Source organism: Nycticebus coucang, chromosome 2, assembly GCF_027406575.1.
Source record: "Nycticebus coucang isolate mNycCou1 chromosome 2, mNycCou1.pri, whole genome shotgun sequence".
In the NCBI taxonomy this organism is placed as follows: Eukaryota; Metazoa; Chordata; class Mammalia; order Primates; family Lorisidae; genus Nycticebus; species Nycticebus coucang.
In genome coordinates this window covers 12,240,348-12,263,448 of record NC_069781.1, presented here as the reverse complement: position 1 = coordinate 12,263,448, position 23,101 = coordinate 12,240,348, and the positions used below count along the sequence as shown (strand labels likewise).

The 23,101-nt window shown below is 40.1% G+C and overlaps 1 protein-coding gene and 1 pseudogene across 1 annotated transcript in view; both read right to left on the bottom strand.

The window, feature by feature from the left end:
• SCAI (suppressor of cancer cell invasion) overlaps positions 1-23,101 on the bottom strand; it is a 187,022-nt gene that overhangs the window by 38,551 nt on the left and 125,370 nt on the right. The window contains exons 10-14 of the mRNA XM_053562531.1: positions 22,222-22,323; positions 21,555-21,656; positions 20,357-20,435; positions 17,913-18,012; positions 9,378-9,459 (exon numbers count right to left, since the gene is read on the bottom strand). Coding sequence (XP_053418506.1) covers positions 9,378-9,459; positions 17,913-18,012; positions 20,357-20,435; positions 21,555-21,656; positions 22,222-22,323 — 465 coding nt within the window. The remainder of the gene's footprint in view (positions 1-9,377; positions 9,460-17,912; positions 18,013-20,356; positions 20,436-21,554; positions 21,657-22,221; positions 22,324-23,101) is intronic.
• Positions 10,529-12,008, bottom strand: LOC128567992 (transcriptional enhancer factor TEF-4-like; annotated as a pseudogene).

The window sequence follows — 23,101 nt, the reverse complement described above, 5'->3', positions numbered from 1 at the left end:
AAAGTTAAAACAAAAGATTCTGCAAGCTGCCAGGAGTAAGTGCCAATTGACCTACAGGGGCAAATCCATCAGAGTGACCGCAGACTTCTCTAATGAAACTTTCCAAGCAAGAAGACAATGGTCATCTACCTTTAATCTACTTAAACAGAACAATTTCCAGCCCAGAATTCTGTACCCTGCTAAGCTAAGCTTCAAAATTGACGGAGAAATCAAATCATTTACGGATATACAAACATTGAGGAAATTCGCCACAACAAGACCAGCTCTACAGGAAATACTTCAACCTGTTCTGCACACTGACCACCACAATGGATCAGCAGCAAAGTAAAAACTCAGAAATTAAAGGACAGAACCTAACCTCCACACTGATGCAAAAGATAAAACTAAGCAATGGACTCTCACAAAATAAGACGAATAGAATACTACCACACTTATCAATTATCTCACTAAATGTTAATGGCTTGAATTCCCCACTGAAGAGACATAGATTGGTTGACTGGATTAAAAAACACAAGCCATTCATCTGCTGTCTGCAAGAAACACACCTGGCTTCAAAAGACAAATTAAAGCTCCGAGTCAAGGGTTGGAAGACAATTTTTCAGGCAAATGGAATTCAGAAGAAAAGAGGAGTTGCAATCTTATTTTCAGATACATGTGGATTTAAAGCAACTAAAGTCAAAAAAGACAAAGATGGTCACTTTATATTGGTCAAGGGAAAAATACAACAAGAAGACATTTCAATTCTAAATATTTATGCACCCAATTTAAATGCTCCCAGATTCTTGAAACAGACCTTACTCAGTCTGAGCAATATGATATCTGATAATACCATAATAACAGGGGACCTTAACACTCCTCTTACAGAGCTGGACAGATCCTCTAAACAGAAATTAAACAAAGATATAAGAGATTTAAATGAGACCCTAGAACAACTGTGCTTGATAGACGCATATAGAACACTCCACCCCAAAGATAAAGAATATACATTCTTCTCATCACCCCATGGAACATTCTCCAAAATTGATCATATCCTGGGACACAAAACAAATATCAACAGAATCAAAAGAATTGAAATTTTACCTTGTATCTTCTCAGACCATAAGGCACTAAAGGTGGAACTCAACTCTAACAAAACTGCTCGACCCCACCCAAAGGCATGGAAATTAAACAATCTTCTGTTGAATAACAGATGGGTGCAGGAAGAAATAAAACAGGAAATCATTAACTTCCTTGAGCATAACAACAATGAAGACACAAGCTACCAAAACCTGTGGGATACTGCAAAAGCAGTTTTGAGAGGAAAATTCATCGCTTTAGATGCCTACATTCGAAAAACAGAAAGAGAGAGCATCAACAATCTCACAAGAGATCTTATGGAATTGGAAAAAGAAGAACAATCTAAGCCTAAACTCAGTAGAAGAAAAGAAATATCCAAAATCAAATCAGAGATCAATGAAATTGAAAACAAAAGAATCATTCAGAAAATTAATGAAACAAGGAGTTGGTTTTTTGAAAAAATAAATAAAATAGATAAACCATTGGCCAGACTAACGAGGAATAGAAAAGGAAAATCTCTAGTAACCTCAATCAGAAATGATAAAGGGGAAATAACAACTGATCCCACAGAGATACAAGAGATCATCTCTGAATACTACCAGAAACTCTATGCCCAGAAATTTGACAATGTGAAAGAAATGGATCAATATTTGGAATCACACCCTCTCCTTAGACTCAGCCAGGAAGAAATAGAGCTCCTGAACAGACCAATTTCAAGCACTGAGATCAAAGAAACAATAAAAAAGCTTCCAACCAAAAAATGCCCTGGTCCAGATGGCTTCACTCCAGAATTCTATCAAACCTTCAAGGAAGAGCTTATTCCTGTACTGCAGAAATTATTCCAAAAAATTGAGGAAGAAGGAATCTTCCCCAACACATTCTATGAAGCAAACATCACCCTGATACCAAAACCAGGAAAAGACCCAAACAAAAAGGAGAATTTCAGACCAATCTCACTCATGAATACAGATGCAAAAATTCTCAACAAAATCCTAGCCAATAGATTACAGCTTATCATCAAAAAAGTCATTCATCATGATCAAGTAGGCTTCATCCCAGGGATGCAAGGCTGCTTTAACAAACGCAAGTCCATTAACGTTATCCACCATATTAACAGAGGCAAAAATAAAGATCACATGATCCTCTCAATAGATGCAGAAAAAGCATTTGATAAAATCCAGCATCCTTTTCTAATTAGAACACTGAAGAGTATAGGCATAGGTGGCACATTTCTAAAACTGATTGAAGCTATCTATGACAAACCCACAGCCAATATTTTACTGAATGGAGTAAAACTGAAAGCTTTTCCTCTTAGAACTGGAACCAGACAAGGTTGTCCTCTGTCACCTTTACTATTCAACATAGTGCTGGAAGTTCTAGCCAATACAATTAGGCAAGACAAGGAAATAAAGAGAATCCAAATGGGAGCAGAGGAGGTCAAACTCTCCCTCTTTGCTGACGACATGATCTTATACTTAGAGAACCCCAAAGACTCAACCACAAGACTCCTAGAAGTCATCAAAAAATACAGTAATGTTTCAGGATATAAAATCTATGTCCACAAGTCAGTAGCCTTTGTGTACACCAATAACAGTCAAGATGAGAAGCTAATTAAGGACACAACTCCCTTCACCATAGTCTCAAAGAAAATGAAATACCTAGGAATATACCTAACAAAGGAGGTGAAGGACCTCTATAAAGAAAACTATGAAATCCTCAGAAAGGAAATAGCAGAGGATATTAACAAATGGAAGAACATACCATGCTCATGGATGGGAAGAATCAACATTGTTAAAATGTCTATACTTCCCAAAGCAATCTACCTATTCAATGCCATTCCTATCAAAATACCAACATCGTACTTTCAAGATTTGGAAAAAATGATTCTGCGTTTTGTATGGAACTGGAAAAAACCCCGTATAGCTAAGGCAGTTCTCTGTAACAAAAATAAAGCTGGGGGCATCAGCATACCAGATTTTAGTCTGTACTACAAAGCCATAGTGCTCAAGACAGCATGGTACTGGCACAAAAACAGAGACATAGACACTTGGAATCGAATTGAAAACCAAGAAATGAAACTAACATTTTACAACCACCTAATCTTTGATAAACCAAACAAGAACATACTTTGGGGGAAAGACTCCCTATTCAATAAATGGTGTTGGGAGAACTGGATGTCTACATGTAAAAGACTGAAACTGGACCCACACCTTTCCCCACTCACAAAAATTGATTCGAGATGGATAAAGGACTTAAATTTAAAGCATGAAACAATAAAAATCCTCAAAGAAAGCATAGGAAAAACACTGGAAGATATTGGCCTGGGGAAAGACTTCATGAAGAAGACTGCCATGGCAATTGCAACAACAAAAAAAATAAACAAATGGGACTTCATTAAACTGAAAAGCTTCTGTACAGTTAAGGAGATAATAACCAAAGCAAAGAGACAACCTATACAATGGGAAAGGATATTTGCATATTTTGAATCAGACAAAAGCTTGATAACTAGGATCTATAGAGAACTCAAATTAATCCACATGAAAAAAGCCAACAATCCCATACATCAATGGGCAAGAGACATGAATAGAACTTTCTCTAAAGACGACAGACGAATGGCTAACAAACACATGAAAAAATGTTCATCATCTCTATATATTAGAGAAATGCAAATCAAAACAACCCTGAGATATCATCTAACCCCAGTGAGAATGGCCCACATCACAAAATCTCAAAACTGCAGATGCTGGCGTGGATGTGGAGACAAGGGAACACTTTTACACTGCTGGTGGGACTGCAAACTAGTACAACCTTTCTGGAAGAAAGTATGGAGAAACCTCAAAGCACTCAAGCTAGACCTCCCATTTGATCCTGCAATCCCATTACTGGGCATCTACCCAGAAGGAAAAAAATCCTTTTATCATAAGGACACTTGTACTAGACTGTTTATTGCAGCTCAATTTACAATCGCCAAAATGTGGAAACAGCCTAAATGCCCACCAACCCAGGAATGGATTAACAAGCTGTGGTATATGTATACCATGGAATACTATTCAGCCATTAAAAAAAATGGAGACTTTACATCCTTCGTATTAACCTGGATGGACGTGGAAGACATTATTCTTAGTAAAGCATCACAAGAATGATGTACATAGGTGTACTCAATTTTGATATGAGGACAATTAATGACAATTAGGGTTATGGGGGGGGAACAGAAAGAGGGAAGAAGGGAGGGGGGTGGGGCCTTGGTGTGTGTCACACTTTATGGGGGCAAGACATGATTGCAAGAGGGACTTTACCTAACAATTGCAATCAGTGTAACCTGGCTTATTGTACCCTCAATGAATCCCCAACAATAAAAAAAATAAATAAATAAAAATAAAATATTTAAGAAAAAAAAAAGAATATTTCGTACTTCTTAAGAAATACTGGAAGCTGGAAAGCAATGCAGCAATACCTTCCAAATGTGGGAAGGAAAATAATTTCTGACTTATACCAAAACCATCATTAAAATGTAACGGTAAATAAAAGACACTTGTAGAAGGGCATGAGCTTGTGAATTTTACCTCATATTTACCCTTTCTTAGGAAGCAACTGTAGGAGATGCTGTACCAAAACAAGAGAGCAACCAAGGAAGATGAAGACACAGGGGAAAGGGAGCAGGGAATCCAAGACAGAAGAGAAATGAAGATCTGCCAGGGTAATAATGAAAAGAGAGCCTGAGATGAGAGCTGAGCAGCATGTGGGAAGGGGACCAATTCCAAGGCTCTGGGAAATAATTCGTTATAAAAATAAAATTAATAGAAAAGCTGATAAAAGTTGAGTGACCTGAAAGGTGATGATAAGCTCAGAAAAAGACAAGAAAGACAAACAATTATTCATTATAGGAAAGGTAAAAAGTTACATAGGAAAGAAAAAGTAACCAAAGTATTTGTCTTGTTGAATGTATTTCATACTCATAATAATATAAGCACTAAATATTCAGCTAATCAAAATTATGTGGATAAAATTATCTATTTATCTCAAGAATGGAAGAAAAAGTATCCAATGTACTCAGCCCTACTATGAAACTAATTTATAGCTTTCATATGAATTATAACCTAAGAATATGGGGAAAGGGGAAAGGGAGGGGAGGATGGGTGGAGGGAGGGTGATTGGTGGGACCACACCTACGGTGCATCTTACAAGGGTACATGTGAAACTTACTAAATGTGGAATATAAGTAACACATAACTTAGAAATAACTTACTAAATGTGGAATATAAATAACACACAACTTAACACAATAACTAAGAAAATGCCAGGAAGGCTATGTTAACCAGTTTGATGAAAATATTTCAAATTGTATATAAAACCAGTGTATGGTGCCCCATGATTGCATTAATATACACAGCTATGATTTAATAAGGAAAAATTATCTATTTATGAAAATTATCCATTATGTGGCTAAAACAATGCTGAGGACAGAAATGTAAGTTGAAGACAGGAAGAGGAAAGACAGCTAAATTTCTCTTTCATGGGGGAAAGCAATACATAATGCCTAAAACTGAGGGATCAAGAAATATCAATACTAGCATATTTATAGAAAAAAGGTGATACTCAGCCCCAAACAGGCCAGGCTTGGCCAAGCGTTAAAGGAAAAAAGAAAAAGAAAAAAGGTGATAAAATACCAAAATAATCAGTTAAAAAAATTGCCTGAGGGAAGAGGCAAATAGGAAGGAGTAGCGCAAGAAAGCAGGGGAGTACTGTTCCTAGTAATGAACCTGGAGACAGTTTTTGAGTAGTTCTCTCCTGACAACACACTGGAGTTAGTCTTTTTAAATTAAATTAAATTTTTTTTTTAACTCAAGGCTGATGGAGTTAGTCTTAAAAAATACTGATAGTTGGCTCAGCACCTGTAGCTGAGTGGTTAGGGTGCCAGCCACAAACACTGAGGCTGGCAGGTTTGAGCCTGGCCCAGGCCTGCTAAATAACAATGACAACTGCAACAACAACAACAACAAAATAGCTGGGAGTTGTGGCGGGCGCCTGTAGTCCCAGCTACTTGGGAGACTGAAGCAAGAGAATGGCTTAAGCCCAAGAGTTTGAGGTTGCTGTGAGCTGTGAGGCCACAGCACTCTACCGAGGGCAACATAGTAAAACTCTGTCTCAAAAAAAAAAAAAAATACTGATAGCTGAAGTCAATGCAGGTGGTGGGACCCAGGTATTGTGGTTTTCAAAAGGGCTCTGAATGTTTCTGATGCACAAGAAGAACTGAAAACTATGGTCTTTAACTATACGTATGAGTTATTTTCATAAATATAAACAATATTCAAATGAAGAAATATACACGAAACTTTGTACTTAAGTGAAGAAACATATAGGAAACACATAAAATACTCATCTATATGAAACATATATAGCAAAGTATGCACTCAAGAAATAATACATCAGTTACCCAGTTCTCTTTTGTCATCAAAAACTTACAAAATGTTGCTTAGAAGGATCACAAGTAATAGAAAAATGAAAGCTTGCAAAATGGTAGTTTAAGACTTCTTACAGGGGGGCGGCGCCTGTGGCTCAAAGGAGTAGGGCGCCAACCCCATATGCCGGAAGTGGCAGGTTCAAACCCAGCCCTGGCCCAAAAAAACCTGAAAAAAAAAAAAAAAAAGACTTCTTTACAAATGTTTTTGTCAGCCAGACAAGGTGGCTCACATCTGTAATCTCTGTCTCAAAATAAATAAATATAAATTAAATAATACAAATGCTTTTGTAGGGAAAGTAAATATCAGATATCTTCATATTATCATGGAAAACTGCATGCTTAAATTAAAAGCATTAAGTAATACTAATTTTTAAAAAGACCAGATTGTTCTATACCCTGGTCTGATTTGCCTACTACCCATGGGGCCATTTCATTTCTAAATATCATCAGTATGTTCCAAACCATTTAATTCTTTAGAGTACTAACACTGCATGTGCATTCAAAAGAAAACACACAAAAAACACTTTCTTTCTTTCTTCTTTTTTTTTTCTTGAGACAGAGTCTTACTTGGTCACGCTCAGTAGAGTGCCATGGTGTCTTAGCTCACAGCAACCTCAAACTCTTGAGCTCAAGTGATCCTCTTGCCTCAGCCTCCCAAGTAGCTGGGACTACAGGCACCTGCCACAATGCCCAGCTATTGTTTTAGAGATGGAGTCTTGCTCTGGCTCAGGCTGGTATTGAACTTGTGAGGTCAGGCAATCCACCCACCTTGGCCTCCCAAGTGCTGAGATTATAGGCATGAGCACGGCCAAAAAACACTATTAATCTACAATTGTCTTGGGCATCTATAATTAAAATATGATGTATAATTGAGAAAATACATTTCTAATTATGCACTTTTTTTTTTTTATTTTTTTGAGACAGAGTCTCACTGTGTTGTCCTCAGTAGAGTGTCATGGCATCACAGCTCACATCAACCTCAAACTCTTGGGCTTAAGCAATTCTCTTGCCTCAGCCTCCCTAGTAGCTGGGACTACAGGTGGCCATCACAACACCCGGCTATTTTTTTGTTGCAGTTGTCACTGCTGTTTTAGCTGGCCCAAAGCCAGGTTCGAACCCACCAGCTTTGGTGTATTTGGCTGGTGCCTGAGCTACCAGCACTGCCGCACAAAGATAGTTTTAAAACTCAGGCTAAACGACGACAACAACAACAAGAAAAAAATAGCCTGGCTCGGTGTCCATAGCTCAGTGAGTAGGGCGCCGGCTGGCAGGTTCGAGCCCGGCCTGGGCCTGGGCCTGGTGAGGAACAATGACAACTGCAACCAAAAAATAGCTGGGTGTTGTGGCAGGCACCTGTAGTCCCAGCTACTCAGGAGGCTGAGGCAAGAGAATCACTTAAGTCCAAGAGTTTGAGGTTGTTGTGAGCTGGGATGCCACAGCGCTCTACTGAGGGCAATATAGTGAAACTCTGTCTCAAAAAAAAAAAAAAAAAGTCAGCATCCAATATTCATTCTATATCTGAGCAGTGCTCTGGAAATAGCAAGCATATACAATGAATGACATTCTTGAGATTATAAGAGGCAGATCCAACAATGTCCGATTTAATTGAAAGACATTAATAGATTTCTATTATAAAATACTCCAAATGCATGCTAGGTCATGTTAGACAGTACACTTGACCTGGTATATCAACACATTCTGTCACATCGTCAAATTGTAGCAACGGATTCATTTTTATTGCCAAAGACACAAATGCTTTTTTCAAATTCTGTGAAGATATGAAATTCTGGTTTTATAAGTTGAATTGGGACAGCCAATAAACCTTTTCCTTTAGCAGTCTCTAACACTTTCATACCTTACACAACACCACACACAGAGCAAACTTTCCTAAAAAGCAAAAGTAGTAATTAAACTGTTAAAAGGATAGCAGGAAATGTGCTAAAAAATTTAGAATGAGTTGGATGCTCTTGGAATCCAGAATTTAAAAAGTGAAACTAAATAGAAAACATATACTTGGCTACCAGACATTTCCATTGCTCTCCTGAAATAAACCTATAAATGTTTGCTTCTTTATCTGACTGCAAGTATAAACATTCACAATAGAAATGGCTTAAAGTGGCAGATCTATGCACCCAGCATATTTCTGAACATATTTTTCAATAATGAAACTTTCCAAGTAGGTACAAGCATAGTAAAGATTATTTTCATTTTCCAATAAATTATTACATTTTGAATTCTAAAATCTAATTTTAAAGTGCTCGCTGCTGGCATTTCTTTTAGAATCACTGGAAAACATTGCTTCAGTAGCAAAATAAAAAACAAAGGATATTCAAGTTAGATCCTATCATTTTTTTTTCAGCATTCAGGGCCAGGTTTTGTTCTAATGGTCATAAATTTTTAAAAAATGAAGTATGTGTAAAACAATGCTAATATTCAAAGACTATAACTGAATACACGGGATAAAAGCAGATCAGTGTGTAGGTAGAAGGGGAAAACATTCAAAAACTAGAAAATAAAATCCACCCTTATATTCTACCTCTATTAAAAAAATTATTCTGGGTTATAAAACAAAAATAAACCTCCCACCAGAGATCTTGGAAATCTTGAATTTTTTTTCCTGCAGGAGGATTTATTATTTTCCACTGAGTGTGTCCATTCATGCGTTTTCTTCTTGTTTCTATTCATAGCACCACATCCTGACTAGCATGCACAACCTCAAAAGAAAAGAAACACTAAATACAAACTGTGTAAAATAAAATAAAATTAAATTAAACAAAATTAATAAACACACATTAAGAGTGGGTACCCTTGGGTTGGTTCCGTAATGTCTAACGTGTGCAACAGCCATCAGGGAGCTCACCTTGTATGCAACGCTATTGGAGGAATCCACAATGATAAACAGGGGCTTCCTGGTGAAAGGATAGAGGTCTCCAGGATGAAGGCTGGAAAACAACAGAAACGATAATGAAGAACTGTATAACTGTGTCAGCTAAGTCTTAGAAATCTTATTCTTCAGTTTGAACTGTTCGTATCTCCTTTTCCATCCTAGCACTGGGGAAAAAAACAACAAAGATTTATTAAACAAAGGACAAAAAATATCCCTACTTACTGGGATAACCAAGTCAGTTTTATTTTAAACAAAAAGTTCAAACATCATTTTTATTGAAGAATAGCTAAGCTAAAAACAAGCCTATATATTTAAAGCTGACTAAACATACAGAATGAAAATCTCAGAGGCCAGGAGACAGGTATTTGTTTTATATTTAAAAGCTTCTTCTCAAGGAAAAATAGGTATTTAGAGATGAACAGTCTGCCATTTTTCCTCCTTTGCTGGCAAAGTGATACATTTCTTTCCTTCTTACTCTTTTTTTTTAGCTTTCTTCCCACCAGAACACAAACCAACATACTTTGGAGTGGGGGAGGAAGGGAAACAGTCTAGGATGCAGCTCACTGAGGGAGGGGGAGGATGAAATGACAAAGCCTCACCCTACTGCTTGTGTAGCTGAGATAAAGTCATAACTCTTATAAATAGCTCATTGTATTAAACATATTTCCAGGGCCCACCTGGCTCTGCTCCTGCACAGATAGTCAACCTTTGTGATACAAAGGGTGGTGGGGACAGGCAAAAATTTGGAGGGCTGGAGGTTGGAAAACTGGAAGGGAGACAAGCCAATGTATAACTAAGGCCCTCCAAAACATCCAGAACAGAGGGGCCAGGGGGCCTGTCAGAGGTGGAGAAGTGTACTTGGAGGTTCTCTCACTGCTGTCCTCAATCCCTGGAGTGATCTGCCCTTTTAGACACCTCCTGTGAGGGCCCACTATCAGAGTCTATTCTTTCTTCCCCACCTAATTCAGCTCACTAACCAAATATTGGCGTCCCCTATTGCTGAGGCCTCTGAGGTCAGCTCCTTTAAATCACAGCCCTTTCTCTAAATAGGAAGCATAAGTAGAGCTGGAGGCTCTTCCTGGGAGGAGGATGTTCTGGAGATCAGCCAGTCTTGTGGTCCCCCTTCATTTCCTAACCAGGCAGTAAATGTGGTGCTGGGTCCCATGTTCACTGGTGGAGATCTCAGAAAGAGGTGGTACACAGAAGCAATTCCTGGTGTCTCTATCACCACCTGGGAGATGGTGAAGTTCTCGAGGATGCTGTTCATCATGTATCACTCATGCAGCTGCTGCAACTTGTGCAGGAAATTCATCAGGTACTTGCACTTGGACAAGGGCAGCAGGCAGTACACAATTCTCCAGCCTCCAGCTGGGCCTGCTCCTTCTCCACTTTCTCCACCACCTGCTTGCCAAACAAGCAGCCCTTGGAGGTCATGTGCTCCAGGTTCTCATACTGGCTGCTCGCTCTGTAGAAGCAGCTGCTGCCACTGCTGCTGCTGTAGCTGCCACTGCCAGCCCTTGCCTCCTCACCACTTGGGCTTCAGTTCAGGTCCACCCAGAGCTTGACCAGGAAAAAGGTGTGGGGTGGCTCATGATCACATAGCTCTTGCAGACAACCCTTTTTTCTCAGAGAATTTGTCATAGATCTGGCAGACATCCACACTCTAAAGGGAGGGGTGCTCTGGAGCTGGGGCAGTGCTGGCTGACGTGTACAAACAGGTGTCTCTGGTATGAGTCAACTGCATCTGGCAGTTCCACAAAGGCACAGATCTCTATCAGGTACAATGAGGCAGAGCCCAGGGCCCAGGCCTGCCAGGCTGGGGGTGATGGGGCTGGTGGGGGCAGGGGTGAGAGGGGTTGGGAGGACTTATACCCTGGGAGGTCAGTAGATGGGGCAGTCAGTGACAAGAACAGTGTCTGTGAAAATGGCTTCACATCTGGAACATTCCAGAGGGTCAGAGTCCTCCTGACCAAAACTAGAAAAGCTCAGAGGCCTGAGGACCAGCAGGACCCAGTTTGGCCTAGAGGAAAGGTACAGAGATGAGCTGGGCTGAGGACATGGTAGCCATGGTCTGGAAAGCCTTGTCCTTGGAAACCTAGTCCTTCAGCTTGGACTGGATTTCCCTTGATCTCCTTCGAGTCAAAATCTGGATATGGGGCGGTGCCTGTGGCTCAGCGGGTAGGGCACCGATCCCATATGCCAGAGGTGGCGGGTTCAAACCCAGCCCCGGCTAAGAAAAACCACAAAAAAAAAAAAAAAAAAAGAAGAAGAAAAAAAAAATCTGGATATGACTAGGGACCTCTTTGGGGTCTTCGCCATTCTCAGCTTGATGTAGCAGGCAATAAGTTCATTCTGACCATTCATCTTGCCTTTATCAGGCAGTATGATTTTCCAGTGGCCACAGGGTGGGTAGATGGCCAAGGCCTCCTAGCAGCTCTGCTCGGTGTCTGGGCTCCAGACGCCCTCTGCATCTGGGCTCCCGTCCCCCCCACTGCCCCTGCCGCCCTCCTCACTGCCCCTGGTGCCCTCCTCATTGCTGTCCTCACTGCCTGTCCAGCTGCTGCCATCACGGGGTGGGGTGGGGCCAAATTGGGGTTCCCCCATCTGGGCCTCCCAGCCTGAGGCTGGGAAACCCCCCAAAACCACTTATTCTTATTTATTTATTTATTTATTCTTTCTTTCTTTTTTTTGATGCAGCCTCAAGAACAAGTATTGAACTTTTTTTATTAAGTCATATACACATAGATCATGAATACATTTATAAATATTAAACTTTCAATAACCGATTTTGGCGTTCCCCGGGTGGGCTTACTGGTTTCCTGATGGAAGGACACCTGCTGAAGAAGCAGGGAGCAGCCCTGGTCAGAGCCCTGGGTCTGCACCAGAAGGAATGGCTTCTTTCGAGGAGGGAGGAGAATATGGGACGGTCCCAGCAGCTGCCGGCATGTTTTAGCTCTGGGGAACAACCATCTCTATCTTCCTGAAGCAGATGCAGCTTCTTGCAAGCTGAACCGAGTTGAGGAGAAGGAAACAAACTTGCAAAGTTTGCAAAGGGGCTGAACACCAGGCCTTTTGTTGGTAAGTTCCCCTACATGCATGAGACCATGATTCTACCCACATGGGGGGTGGGGGTTCAGACCTTCTTGTTGGTTTTTTGTTTTTTTGAGACAGAGTCTATGTCACCCTTGGTAGAGCGCTGTGGTGTCACAGCTCACAGCAACCTCCATCTCTTGGGCTTAAGCGATTCTCTTGCCTCAGCCTCCTGAGTAGCTGGGACCACAGGTGCCTGCCACAACGCCCAGCTATATTTTGGTTGCAGTTGTCATTGGTGTTAGGCAGGCCCAAGCCGGGCTCAAACCCGCAACCTTCAGTGTATGTGGCTGGCAGCCTACTCACTGAGCTATGGGCACTGAGCCCTTCTTGCTGGTTTTGTTTGTTTTGAGGTGCCTTTAGGGGTGGAAGTCATGAGGTTTGAGTAGAACCAGGAAACCAGATGCAATGAGGCAGAGCCCAAGGCCCAGGCCTGCCAGGCTGGGGGTGATGGGGCAGGTGGGAGCAGGGGTGAGAGGGGTTGCTGCAGCAGCAGCAGTGGCTTCTACAGAGTGAGCAGCCAGTATGGCTGGAATTCAGAGCTTATTGGAAGTTCCCAGGGAACGGGGAGACTAGGCCATAATTTGGAAAGCATTTACTTTCCAACCCTATAGGGCATTTGGGAAACAGGCTCAGGTGCCATTTGGGGTGGCATTTTGTCCTCTTCGGATTCCTATTTGTTTGATAGGCCCGGGCATTTTGTTGTTCAGTATTCTCTGTATTGTCCGTGTTTGTTATTTGTGGGTTCTGATGTAACATAGAAAAGTTCCATCCGGGTGGCACCTATGGCTCAAAGGGGTAGGGCGCCGGCCCCATACACCAGAGGTGGTGGGTTCAAACCCAGCCCTGGCCAAAAACTGCAAAAAAAGAAAAGTTCCTTCCAAAAGACCCTTGGGCAGAATTGTCTGTGAATGGTCAACTTATAGATATGAACCTCTGTTTAAGGAGAATGGTTTTACTGTATTTTTTTTTTTATTTTTTATTTATTTTATTATTATTATTATTTTTTTATTGTTGGGGATTCATTGAGGGTACGATAAGCCAGTTACACTGATTGCAATTGTTAGGTAAAGTCCCTCTTGCAATCATGTCTTGCCCCCATAAAGTGTGACACACACTAAGGCCCCACCCCCCTCCCTCCATCCCTCTTTCTGCTTCCCCCCCCATAACCTTAATTGTCATTAATTGTCCTCATATCAAGATTGAGTACATAGGATTCATGCTTCTCCATTCTTGTGATGCTTTACTAAGAATAATGTCTTCCACTTCCATCCAGGTTAATACGAAGGATATAAAGTCTCCATTTTTTTTAATGGCTGAATAGTATTCCATGGTATACATATACCACAGCTTGTTAATCCATTCCTGGATTGGTGGGCATTTAGGCTGTTTCCACATTTTGGCGATTATAAATTGAGCTGCAATAAACAGTCTAGTACAAGTGTCCTTATGATAAAAGGATTTCTTTCCTTCTGGGTAGATGCCCAGTAATGGGATTGCAGGATCGAATGGGAGGTCTAGCTTGAGTGCTTTGAGGTTTCTCCATACTTCCTTCCAGAAAGGTTGTACTAGTTTGCAGTCCCACCAGCAGTGTAAAAGTGTTCCCTTGTCTCCACATCCACGCCAGCATCTGCAGTTTTGAGATTTTGTGATGTGGGCCATTCTCACTGGGGTTAGATGATATCTCAGGGTTGTTTTGATTTGCATTTCTCTAATATATAGAGATGATGAACATTTTTTCATGTGTTTGTTAGCCATTCGTCTGTTATTATTATTATTATTTTTTTTGTAGAGACAGAGTCTCACTGTACCGCCCTCAGGTAGAGTGCCATGGCATCACACGGCTCACAGCAACCTCTAACTGTTGGGCTTACGCGATTCTCTTGCCTCAGCCTCCCGAGCAGCTGGGACCACAGGCGCCCGCCACAACGCCCAGCTATTTTTTGGTTGCAGTTTGGCCAGGGCTGGGTTTGAACCCGCCACCCTCAGCATATGGGGCCGGCGCCCTACTCACTGAGCCACAGGCGCCGCCTGGTTTTACTATATTCTAATATATGTGCTGGGATGTGGGGAATAGTGGCTGTTGAATGGAATCTTGAAGTGCAACTTAATCTTATAGACATCAAGAAAAATTCAGAGCTCAAATGGTCAACCTGCCACCACAGAGTTAAAATGCTAAATCTCTCAAGTGCTCACTCTTTTCCTTGCTAACTTTTCTTATTAATGCTGAAATAAACTTATTGTGTATGGAATTTGTGATACTATCTTGCGGCTAGAGTTCTAAAGTAAAATCTATAGAGAGTTTAAAAATAAATAAATAAATAAATGAATAAAGCTCCGCCTCAAAATACATTTTTAAAATGAGATGCAATAACACAATCAGATTTGTCTGTCAACGAATCTCCAAAATTTCTATTTTAAAGATTTTTAATATTTCAAGTAACATCTTAATATTATAATACCAACATTAATATGGGCGACAATAAGTAGGGAACTCTTTTTTACTACCCTTTGTGTTTCTTCTGGACGTTTGCCTCAGGATCAATCACAAGGATACCTGCCAAATAAGCAGAATCACTGGCCCACAGAACATCTATGGAACCCAAAGCCTGAAATTCAGGAACACGTGTTTGAGAGCCACTGCTGGCATGCTCTTTTTCCCAAGGCTTAGTAGATAATCTGTATATGTGTATAGATATTAATGTAAATGTAAATATATAAAATGTTTCAATGACAAAGATTATCAAACCTCAATATATTTCGAATATAATTTTTCTTTCTTTTATTAATAAATTAAAAGTATATATATATTAAAGGTGTACAACATGATGAGACGTACGCACACACTGTGTAGTGATTACCATGATCTACTAATCAACACATCACCCCCACACATTGCTACCCTTTGTATGTGTCTGTGTATGTGGATAGTGAGAACATTTAAGATCAATTCTTTTAGCAAATTTTGAGTAAGTAATGCAGTATTAACTACAATCACCATGCTGTACTTTAGATCTTACTCATTTTACTTATTTTTATTTATTTACTTTTTGGGGGGCGGGAGGGACAGAGTAACAAGCTGTTTCCCTAGGTAGAATGCAGTGGCATCATCATAGCTCACAGTAACCTCCAACTCTTGGGCTCAAGTGATCCTCTTGCCTTTTTTCTACTTTTAGTAGAAATGGGATCTTGCTCTTGCTCAGGTTGGTCTCGAACTTGTGAGCTCAAGCAATCTACCCATATCTGCCTCCCAGAGTATTAGGATTACAGTCACCATGCCCGGCCCTTATTCATTTTATAACTTAAAGTTGTATCCTTTGACCAATATTGCCTCATTTCTCCTAAGCCTCAGGCCCTGGCAACCACCTTTCTACTGTGTCCTATAAGTACAACTTTTATATTCCACAGGTAAGTAAGATCATGCAGTACAGGTTCAGCATCTGTAACCAAAAATCTAAAATGCAAAAATTTCCAAAATCCAAAACTTTTACAGAGCTGATGTAACACCACAAAAGCAGAAAATTATATACCTGACCTCATGTGACAGGTCACAGTCAAACCACATGCACCCGGTCAGGTGCCATAGATCACGCCTATAATCCTAGTACTCTGGGAGGCCAAGGTAGGAGGATTGCTTGAGCTTAGGAGTTTGAGACAGCCAGGGCAAGAGTAAGATACTCACTACTAAAAACAGAAAAAACTAGCTGAGTTTTCCCTACAGTCCCAGCTACTTGGGAAGCTGAGGCAGGAGGACTATTTGAACCCAGAAGTCTAAGGTTGGAGTAAGCTACAATGATGCTGCTGCACTCCACCTCTGGTGATAGAGATAGACTCTCATGTCAGAAACAAACAAGCAGGCTCCACGCCTGTAGCACAGTGGTTACCACGCCAGCCACATGCACCAAGGGTGACAGGTCCGAACCCGGCCTGGGCCAGCTAAACAACAATGGCAATTGCAACCAAAAAACAGCCAGGTGTTGCGGCGGATGCCTGTAGTCCCAGCTACTTGAGAGGCTAAGGCAAGAGAATCTCTTAAGCCCCAGAATTTGAGGTTGCTATGAGCTATGACACTACAGCACTCTACATAGTGAGACTGTCTCCAAAAAACAAAAAACAAACAAACAAAAAACCACATAACACACAGTTTATTTAGCATCCCAAAGGGAAAAATAAAATTATCTATAGGCAGGCCAGGAACAGTTGCAGACGCCTGTAATTCTAGCATTCTGGGAGGCTGAGGCAGGTGGATTGCTTGAGTTCAAAAGTTTGAGACCAGCCTGAACAACAGTGAAACCTTATCTCTAAAAATAGGCAGACATTGTGGCAGGTGCCCACAGACCCAGCTACTTGGGAAGCTGAGGCAAGAGGGTTGGTCAAGCCCAGGAGTTTGAGGTTGCTGTGAGCTATGATGCCACAGCACTCTACCAAGGGTAACAAAGTGAGACTCTGTCTCAAAAAAAAAAAAAAGAAAAAATATCTGTAGGCTATGTGTATGAAGTGTATATGAAACCTAAATGAATTGCATGTTTAGACTTGGGTCCTGTTCCCAAAATATCTCATTATGTATATGCTAATATTTCAAAATCTGAAAAATATCCAAAACCTGAAATTTTTTTTTTTTTAAGACAGAATTTCACTCTGTTGCCCTCTCTAGAGTGCCATGGTGTGATAGCTCACAGTAACCTCAAATTCCTGTGCTCGAGCAATCCTCTTGCCTCAGCCTCCCAAGTAGCTGGGACTATAGGCACCTGCCACAATGCCTGGATATTTTTAGAGATGGGGTTGCACTCTTGCTCAGGCTGGTCTCCAACTCCTGAGCTCAAGGGATCCACCCCCTAGGCCTCCAGAGAACCTGAAATATTTCTGGTCCCAAGCATTTTAGATAAGGGATATTTAATCTGTTGAAATTATATAATTAAGTTCCTTTGTGCTATATCAAATGAACAAAACCGTGTATAAAGTTCATACTGATGTTAAAATGTATCACATCCTGACAATATTTATGTATATATGTACTCTCCTGCTAGAATGAGATTTTCTTCATTGACATATTCCCTAAGATTAACAGTGCCTGATACATAATAGATATTCAATAAAATATTTGTTAAATGAATAAATAGCAACCAAAAATACTCATTTCCCAGGATAGTCAGAACCTGAACTATTGCTGGAATTAAAATAAGTGTTATTAATAATAATCCAAGTGAACCTTTTTAATACTTGAAAAAAGTCCCACTTCATTTAATATTTATTATTTTTTTTTTTTGTGGTTTTTGGTGGGGCTGGGTTTGAACCCACCATCTCTGGCACATGGGGCCGGTGCCCTACTCCTTTCAGCCACAGGCGCCGCCCCTAATATTTTTTACATTTATAGACAGAGCAATAATTTTTGACAGGCAGAAACGCCAGAATACATACCAGTGCATTTCCTTGTGGGACTGATTTCGTTTGTGGATGGCATCTCCATTTATAATATCCCGGTTACTATTAGTAAGTACACCTCCAAAATCATAAGGACCTATAAAACAAAGGGAAGAATCCTAGACTTCAATTGCAGAGTTTCATTGATCTGATGTTCAAATACATGTGAATCTCTCATTGATATAAGGAAGATAATTACAAAACATTTTAATTATTATTATTTTTTTTTGTGTGTGTGTGTGTGAGACAGAGTCTCACTTTGTTGCCTCAGTAAGTGCTATGGAATCATAGATCACAGGAATTTCAAACTCTTGAGCTCTAGAGATTCTCTTGCCTCAGCCTCCCGAGTAGCTAGGACTACAGGCGCCCATCACAATGCCCAGCTATTTTTAGAGACGGGGTCTCACCCTTGCTCAGGCTGGTCTTGAACTCCTGAGCTCAGGCAATCCACCTGCATTAGCCTCCCAGCCTGCTAGGATTACAGGTGTGAGCCACAGTGTGTGGCCCATTTTAATTATTTTAAAATTAAACATTTTAACGTAATGTAGTATTTAAATTATTTCAGTATGTTGTCTGTTTGAACATTTTATTTCATTTTTTTTTTTTGGCCGGGGCTGGGTTTGAACCTGCCACCTCTGGCATATGGGGCCAGCGCCCTACTCCTTTGAGCCACAGGCCTGGCCTGTTTCAACATTTAAAAAAATCATTAGAGGCGGTGCCTGTGGCTCAGTGAGTAGGGCGCCGGCCCCATATGCCGAGGGTGGCGGGTTCAAACCCAGCCCCGGCCAAACTGCAACAAAAAAATAGCCGGGCATTGTGGCGGGTGCCTGTAGTCCCAGCTGCTGGGGAGGCTGAGGCAAGAGAATCGCGTAAGCCCAAGAGTAGAGGTTGCTGTGAGCCGTGTGATGCCACGGCACTCTACGGAGGGTGGTACAGTGAGACTCTGTCTCTACAAAAAAAAAAAAAAAAAAATCATTAATTACTTATCAGTTCTTCAAACAGAATATAATGGGAAACAAAACAAGAATCTATCAGATCCCATCATTAAGGGGTAGAGATCAAGGATGTTCAAAATGACCTTTATATTTCAAGTAAAATTTAAATCTTAGGTTTAACAAAATTATTATAAAAAAAGTTGTAGAATGAAATCCTATTCTCCTTAAGTAACTATATAATTAAGTGGCTACTAATTATAAAATTTAGAGACAAATTGATAGAATTTGAAAATTCTCTTTAGAAAAAACTTCATTTTTTAAGAAAAGTACTGCAAAATTTTAGTGTGAGGAAAATCCATCATTATTACTCTTAACTACTTTATTTCTGGTTTTGAAGTTAGCCTTTCCCCACTATATTCATATGAGTTATCTGAACTCTTATTTAAATGGAATAGCACCTCTCTCAAAGGATTACTGTATTATTACCTTTTGTACTTCGAAAAAAGTAAAGTAAGTGGTCAATATGTTAAGCAGCAACACAGAAAACCTGCTTTAACATTATAAAAGACACAGAAATAATTATTTACAAATAAAGTTACTAACTTTATTACAAGAAAAACTAGCTTCAAGATTTTGCGTCACTTTCAATGTTAAGTGTTATATTTTATCCCTTAAAAAATCACTTCCATGAAAAGACTAAAGGGATTTGCTTTCTTTTTAACATTTAAGAAAATTTGTAGGTCATGCACGGAAGATGGCAAGGAGAGGCATGCACTGTATAAAGGAATGCAAATTTCAACAAACAGATGAGGAGGAAAATGTTAAGAATGTTAAAAGAATTTTTTTTTTTTTTTTTGCCCAGACAGATATTTAATTATCTTATTTACATCCAAATTACTCATCTATTGTGATCAATTTCTGGACTTATATTCTGGACAGTTTAAAGTTTTTATTCTGAAACAGCATCCCAATATTCTACAGATTGAAACCATAAAACAAAATAAAGGACAGAATACAAAATCATGACAAGGGCTTGAACTCTCACAGTTACAAAAGTACACTGATTTCTACAAAGACTTTCAGCCATAATGTAGCCATTGACCAAATTCCCTAATGTAGTAAAGACTGAGAAGAATTTATTTGCATGAAGTAGATAATTAGGCTTACTTAATCCTTTCAATTTCAAAACATCAAACTCCTTATATGGATATATCTACATATACTTATATATTATGGTTTCAGAAAATTTGATATTGAAGCAAGCAGTGAATATGTAAATTTACCAATGACTTATGAGAAAATTGATGAGGTTCACTGCATAATATTTCAGGAAACAGAATAGACTGAGGTAGCTACAAGATAGCCAATTCAACCAATATAGCAGGTTTCAAATCTGACAGCCTTTCTAGAAAGTGTGAGATGGTCTATGGGCTACCGGCCATCATCTTGTAGAAAATAAAGAGAATTCGAGCCCTGCTCACGACAGAAAGCATTCCTTTATTATACCTTCACTATCAGAACGACCTGTGGGGAAAACACCAGTGGCTGACAGGTAAATCAGAAGCACACTATTGGCAGGCAGCTCCTGAAATGAAAGAAAATCACACATACAAAACAACAAACAGGAAAAAAAAATACGGTTTTATTTAAAGTTTATGACATTTTTAAATTTTGAGGAAAACAAGAACCTAATTTAACATACTGTTGGCTTTTCTGAGAGAAGAGTCACTCTTATTGGTTCTGACTAAAAACTACACACACAGCAAAGATTCCTTATTAATCTCTATAACGATTGCCAAAAGTTGTGAAAACATTCTCTGATTCAAAAACCACATCGTGTAGAGAATCCTCTCTGAAAACATGAAATGGAGCAGTAAAGATCTTAATTAAAAAAGACAAACTTCCTTCCACAGATTTTTCTATATTATCTTTGAGAAGAACTCTCCCATTTCTCATAGTTCTCTCAGATGATCAAAACATTTCACACAGCTGCCTAAATATAAAAAACACCTAGACACCCTGCTCGTTTGTCAATTGAATAAAAATAAAATCTGGAGAAAGGAGAATGATGACTAAACTATATTCTTTTTTTTTTTTTTTTTGTGGAGACAAGAGTCTCACTTTATGGCCCTCGGTAGGGTGCCGTGGCCTCACACAGCTCACAGCAACCTCCAACTCCTGGGCTTAAGCGATTCTCTTGCCTCAGCCTCCCGAGTAGCTGGGACTACCACAACGCCCGGCTAGACTAATCTATATTCTAATTAATTATTCTAATAATTAGAAATATTCCCAACATCATAAGAAATTTTCATTCCAGGGCGGCACCTGTGGCTCAGTGAGCAGGGCGCCGGCCCCATATGCCAAGGGTGGCGGGTTCAAACCCGGCCCCGGCCAAACTGCAACAAAAAAATAGCTGGGCATTGTGGCAGGTGCCTGTAGTCCCAGCTGCTCGGGAGGATGAGGCAAGAGAATCGCGTAAACCCAAGAGTTAGAGGTTTCTGTGAGCTGTATGACGCCACGGCACTCTACCAAGGGCGATAAAGTGAAACTCTGTCTCTACAAAAAAAAAAAAGAAATTTTCATTCCAAAAAAAAGCTATCATTAGGATCATTATTTTAGAGGAGTTTCAAAGAAAAGAGTGACTCTCAGATTTCATTTAGGGCATACTTTCCCCATGTAGTGAAACGTGTTGGATCACTCGTACCTTAAAAGATGCTGCTAAGAATGTGTACAGTTGGCTGAAGGTTGGCTTGTAAAGCAGATACTTGTGAGGGTTTTCTCGTCTGGTAGGCTTGTCAGCTGATTCCTGCATTTACACACAGAAAACAATATATAGCCACCCTATGCTTAACAGATGAATTGTCAACGCCTATTTTCACTATCTTCTTTATCAAATGTTCTTTTTACTCAGTGTTACTATAATTATGCTCATCTCTTTCTCTCCCTGTTTCATCAATAGAATTCTTTTTTCTTCTTTTTGAGACAGTCTCACTCTGCCGCCCTGGGTAGAGCACTCTGGCATCACAGCTCACAGCAACCTTAAACTCTTGGGTTCAAAAGATCCTCCTGCCTCAGCTCCCAAGTAGCTGGGACTACAGGCACTCGCCACAATACCCAGCTAGTTTTTCTATTTTTAGTAGAGATGGGGTCTTGCTCTTGCTCAGACTGGTCTCGAACTCCTAAGCTCAAGTGATCCACCCGCCCCAGCTTCCCAAAGTGCTAGAATTATAGTCATAAGCCACCACACCCAGCTTTTCATCAGTAGAATTCTTGTTCACATTTGTAGCATCAGTTGAATAATGGGCTGCAATCCATGAGGGGCAGAAGCAGCCAGAGAATTACCCAATTTGCATATATAGGGAGAAGATCACCTGCATTCCTGGTTTATTCATCTGGGAAGCTAAATTCATTGGCTCCCTTTCCAGGGCTTGCAACATCCGAAACATATCAACAGTTAGTTCGCTGAACTTAACCTGCAAGAAAAGTAAACCTGGCCATTAATGCAGCACACAGACCTCAAAGTCTTTCCTCACATTATTACTCTTGACTTGTGTGTGTGCTTAAGGACCCTGGCCATCTTATTCTTTATTACTTCACCATGAAAATTTTCAAAAGACAAAAAGTTTACAAGAAGGGCGCATTGTCTCTATCTTACAGTTAACATTTTCATATTTGTTTTTTACCACATATCTACCCATCTATCCATTCCTTTACTGATCCATTAATTGCCTCAGATATTTTTAAAAATAAAAAACACAAAGTTACCAAAATATAGAGACTGTCTGAAGTCCTACAAAACATGCTAACTTTTGGCAAATAAGCTAGGCTAAAGAATATCTGTGATCCATATTTTATAAACTCTTATACATTTTGGTATCATAAAATATTTAAGACACTATCACTTTTTTGTTTTGTTTTCTTTTGTTCTCACTCTGTGGCCCTGGTTATTACCATGGCTCATAGCAACCTCAAACTCCTGGGCTGGAGAGATCCTCTTGCCTCAGTCTCCCAAATAGTTGGAACTACAGGTGACCAACACAAAGCCCAACTAGTTGTCCTATTTTTTTTTGAGAGTCTCACTTTGTCACCCTTGGTAGCATGCCGTGGCGTCACAGCTCATGTTTGCTCACGTTGCTCACATTGCTCAGGTTTGAAGCAACCTCAAACTCTTGGGCTCAAGAGATTCTCTTGCCTCAGTCTCCTGAGTAGCTGGACTACAGGCGCCCACCACAATGCCCAGCTTTTTTTAGA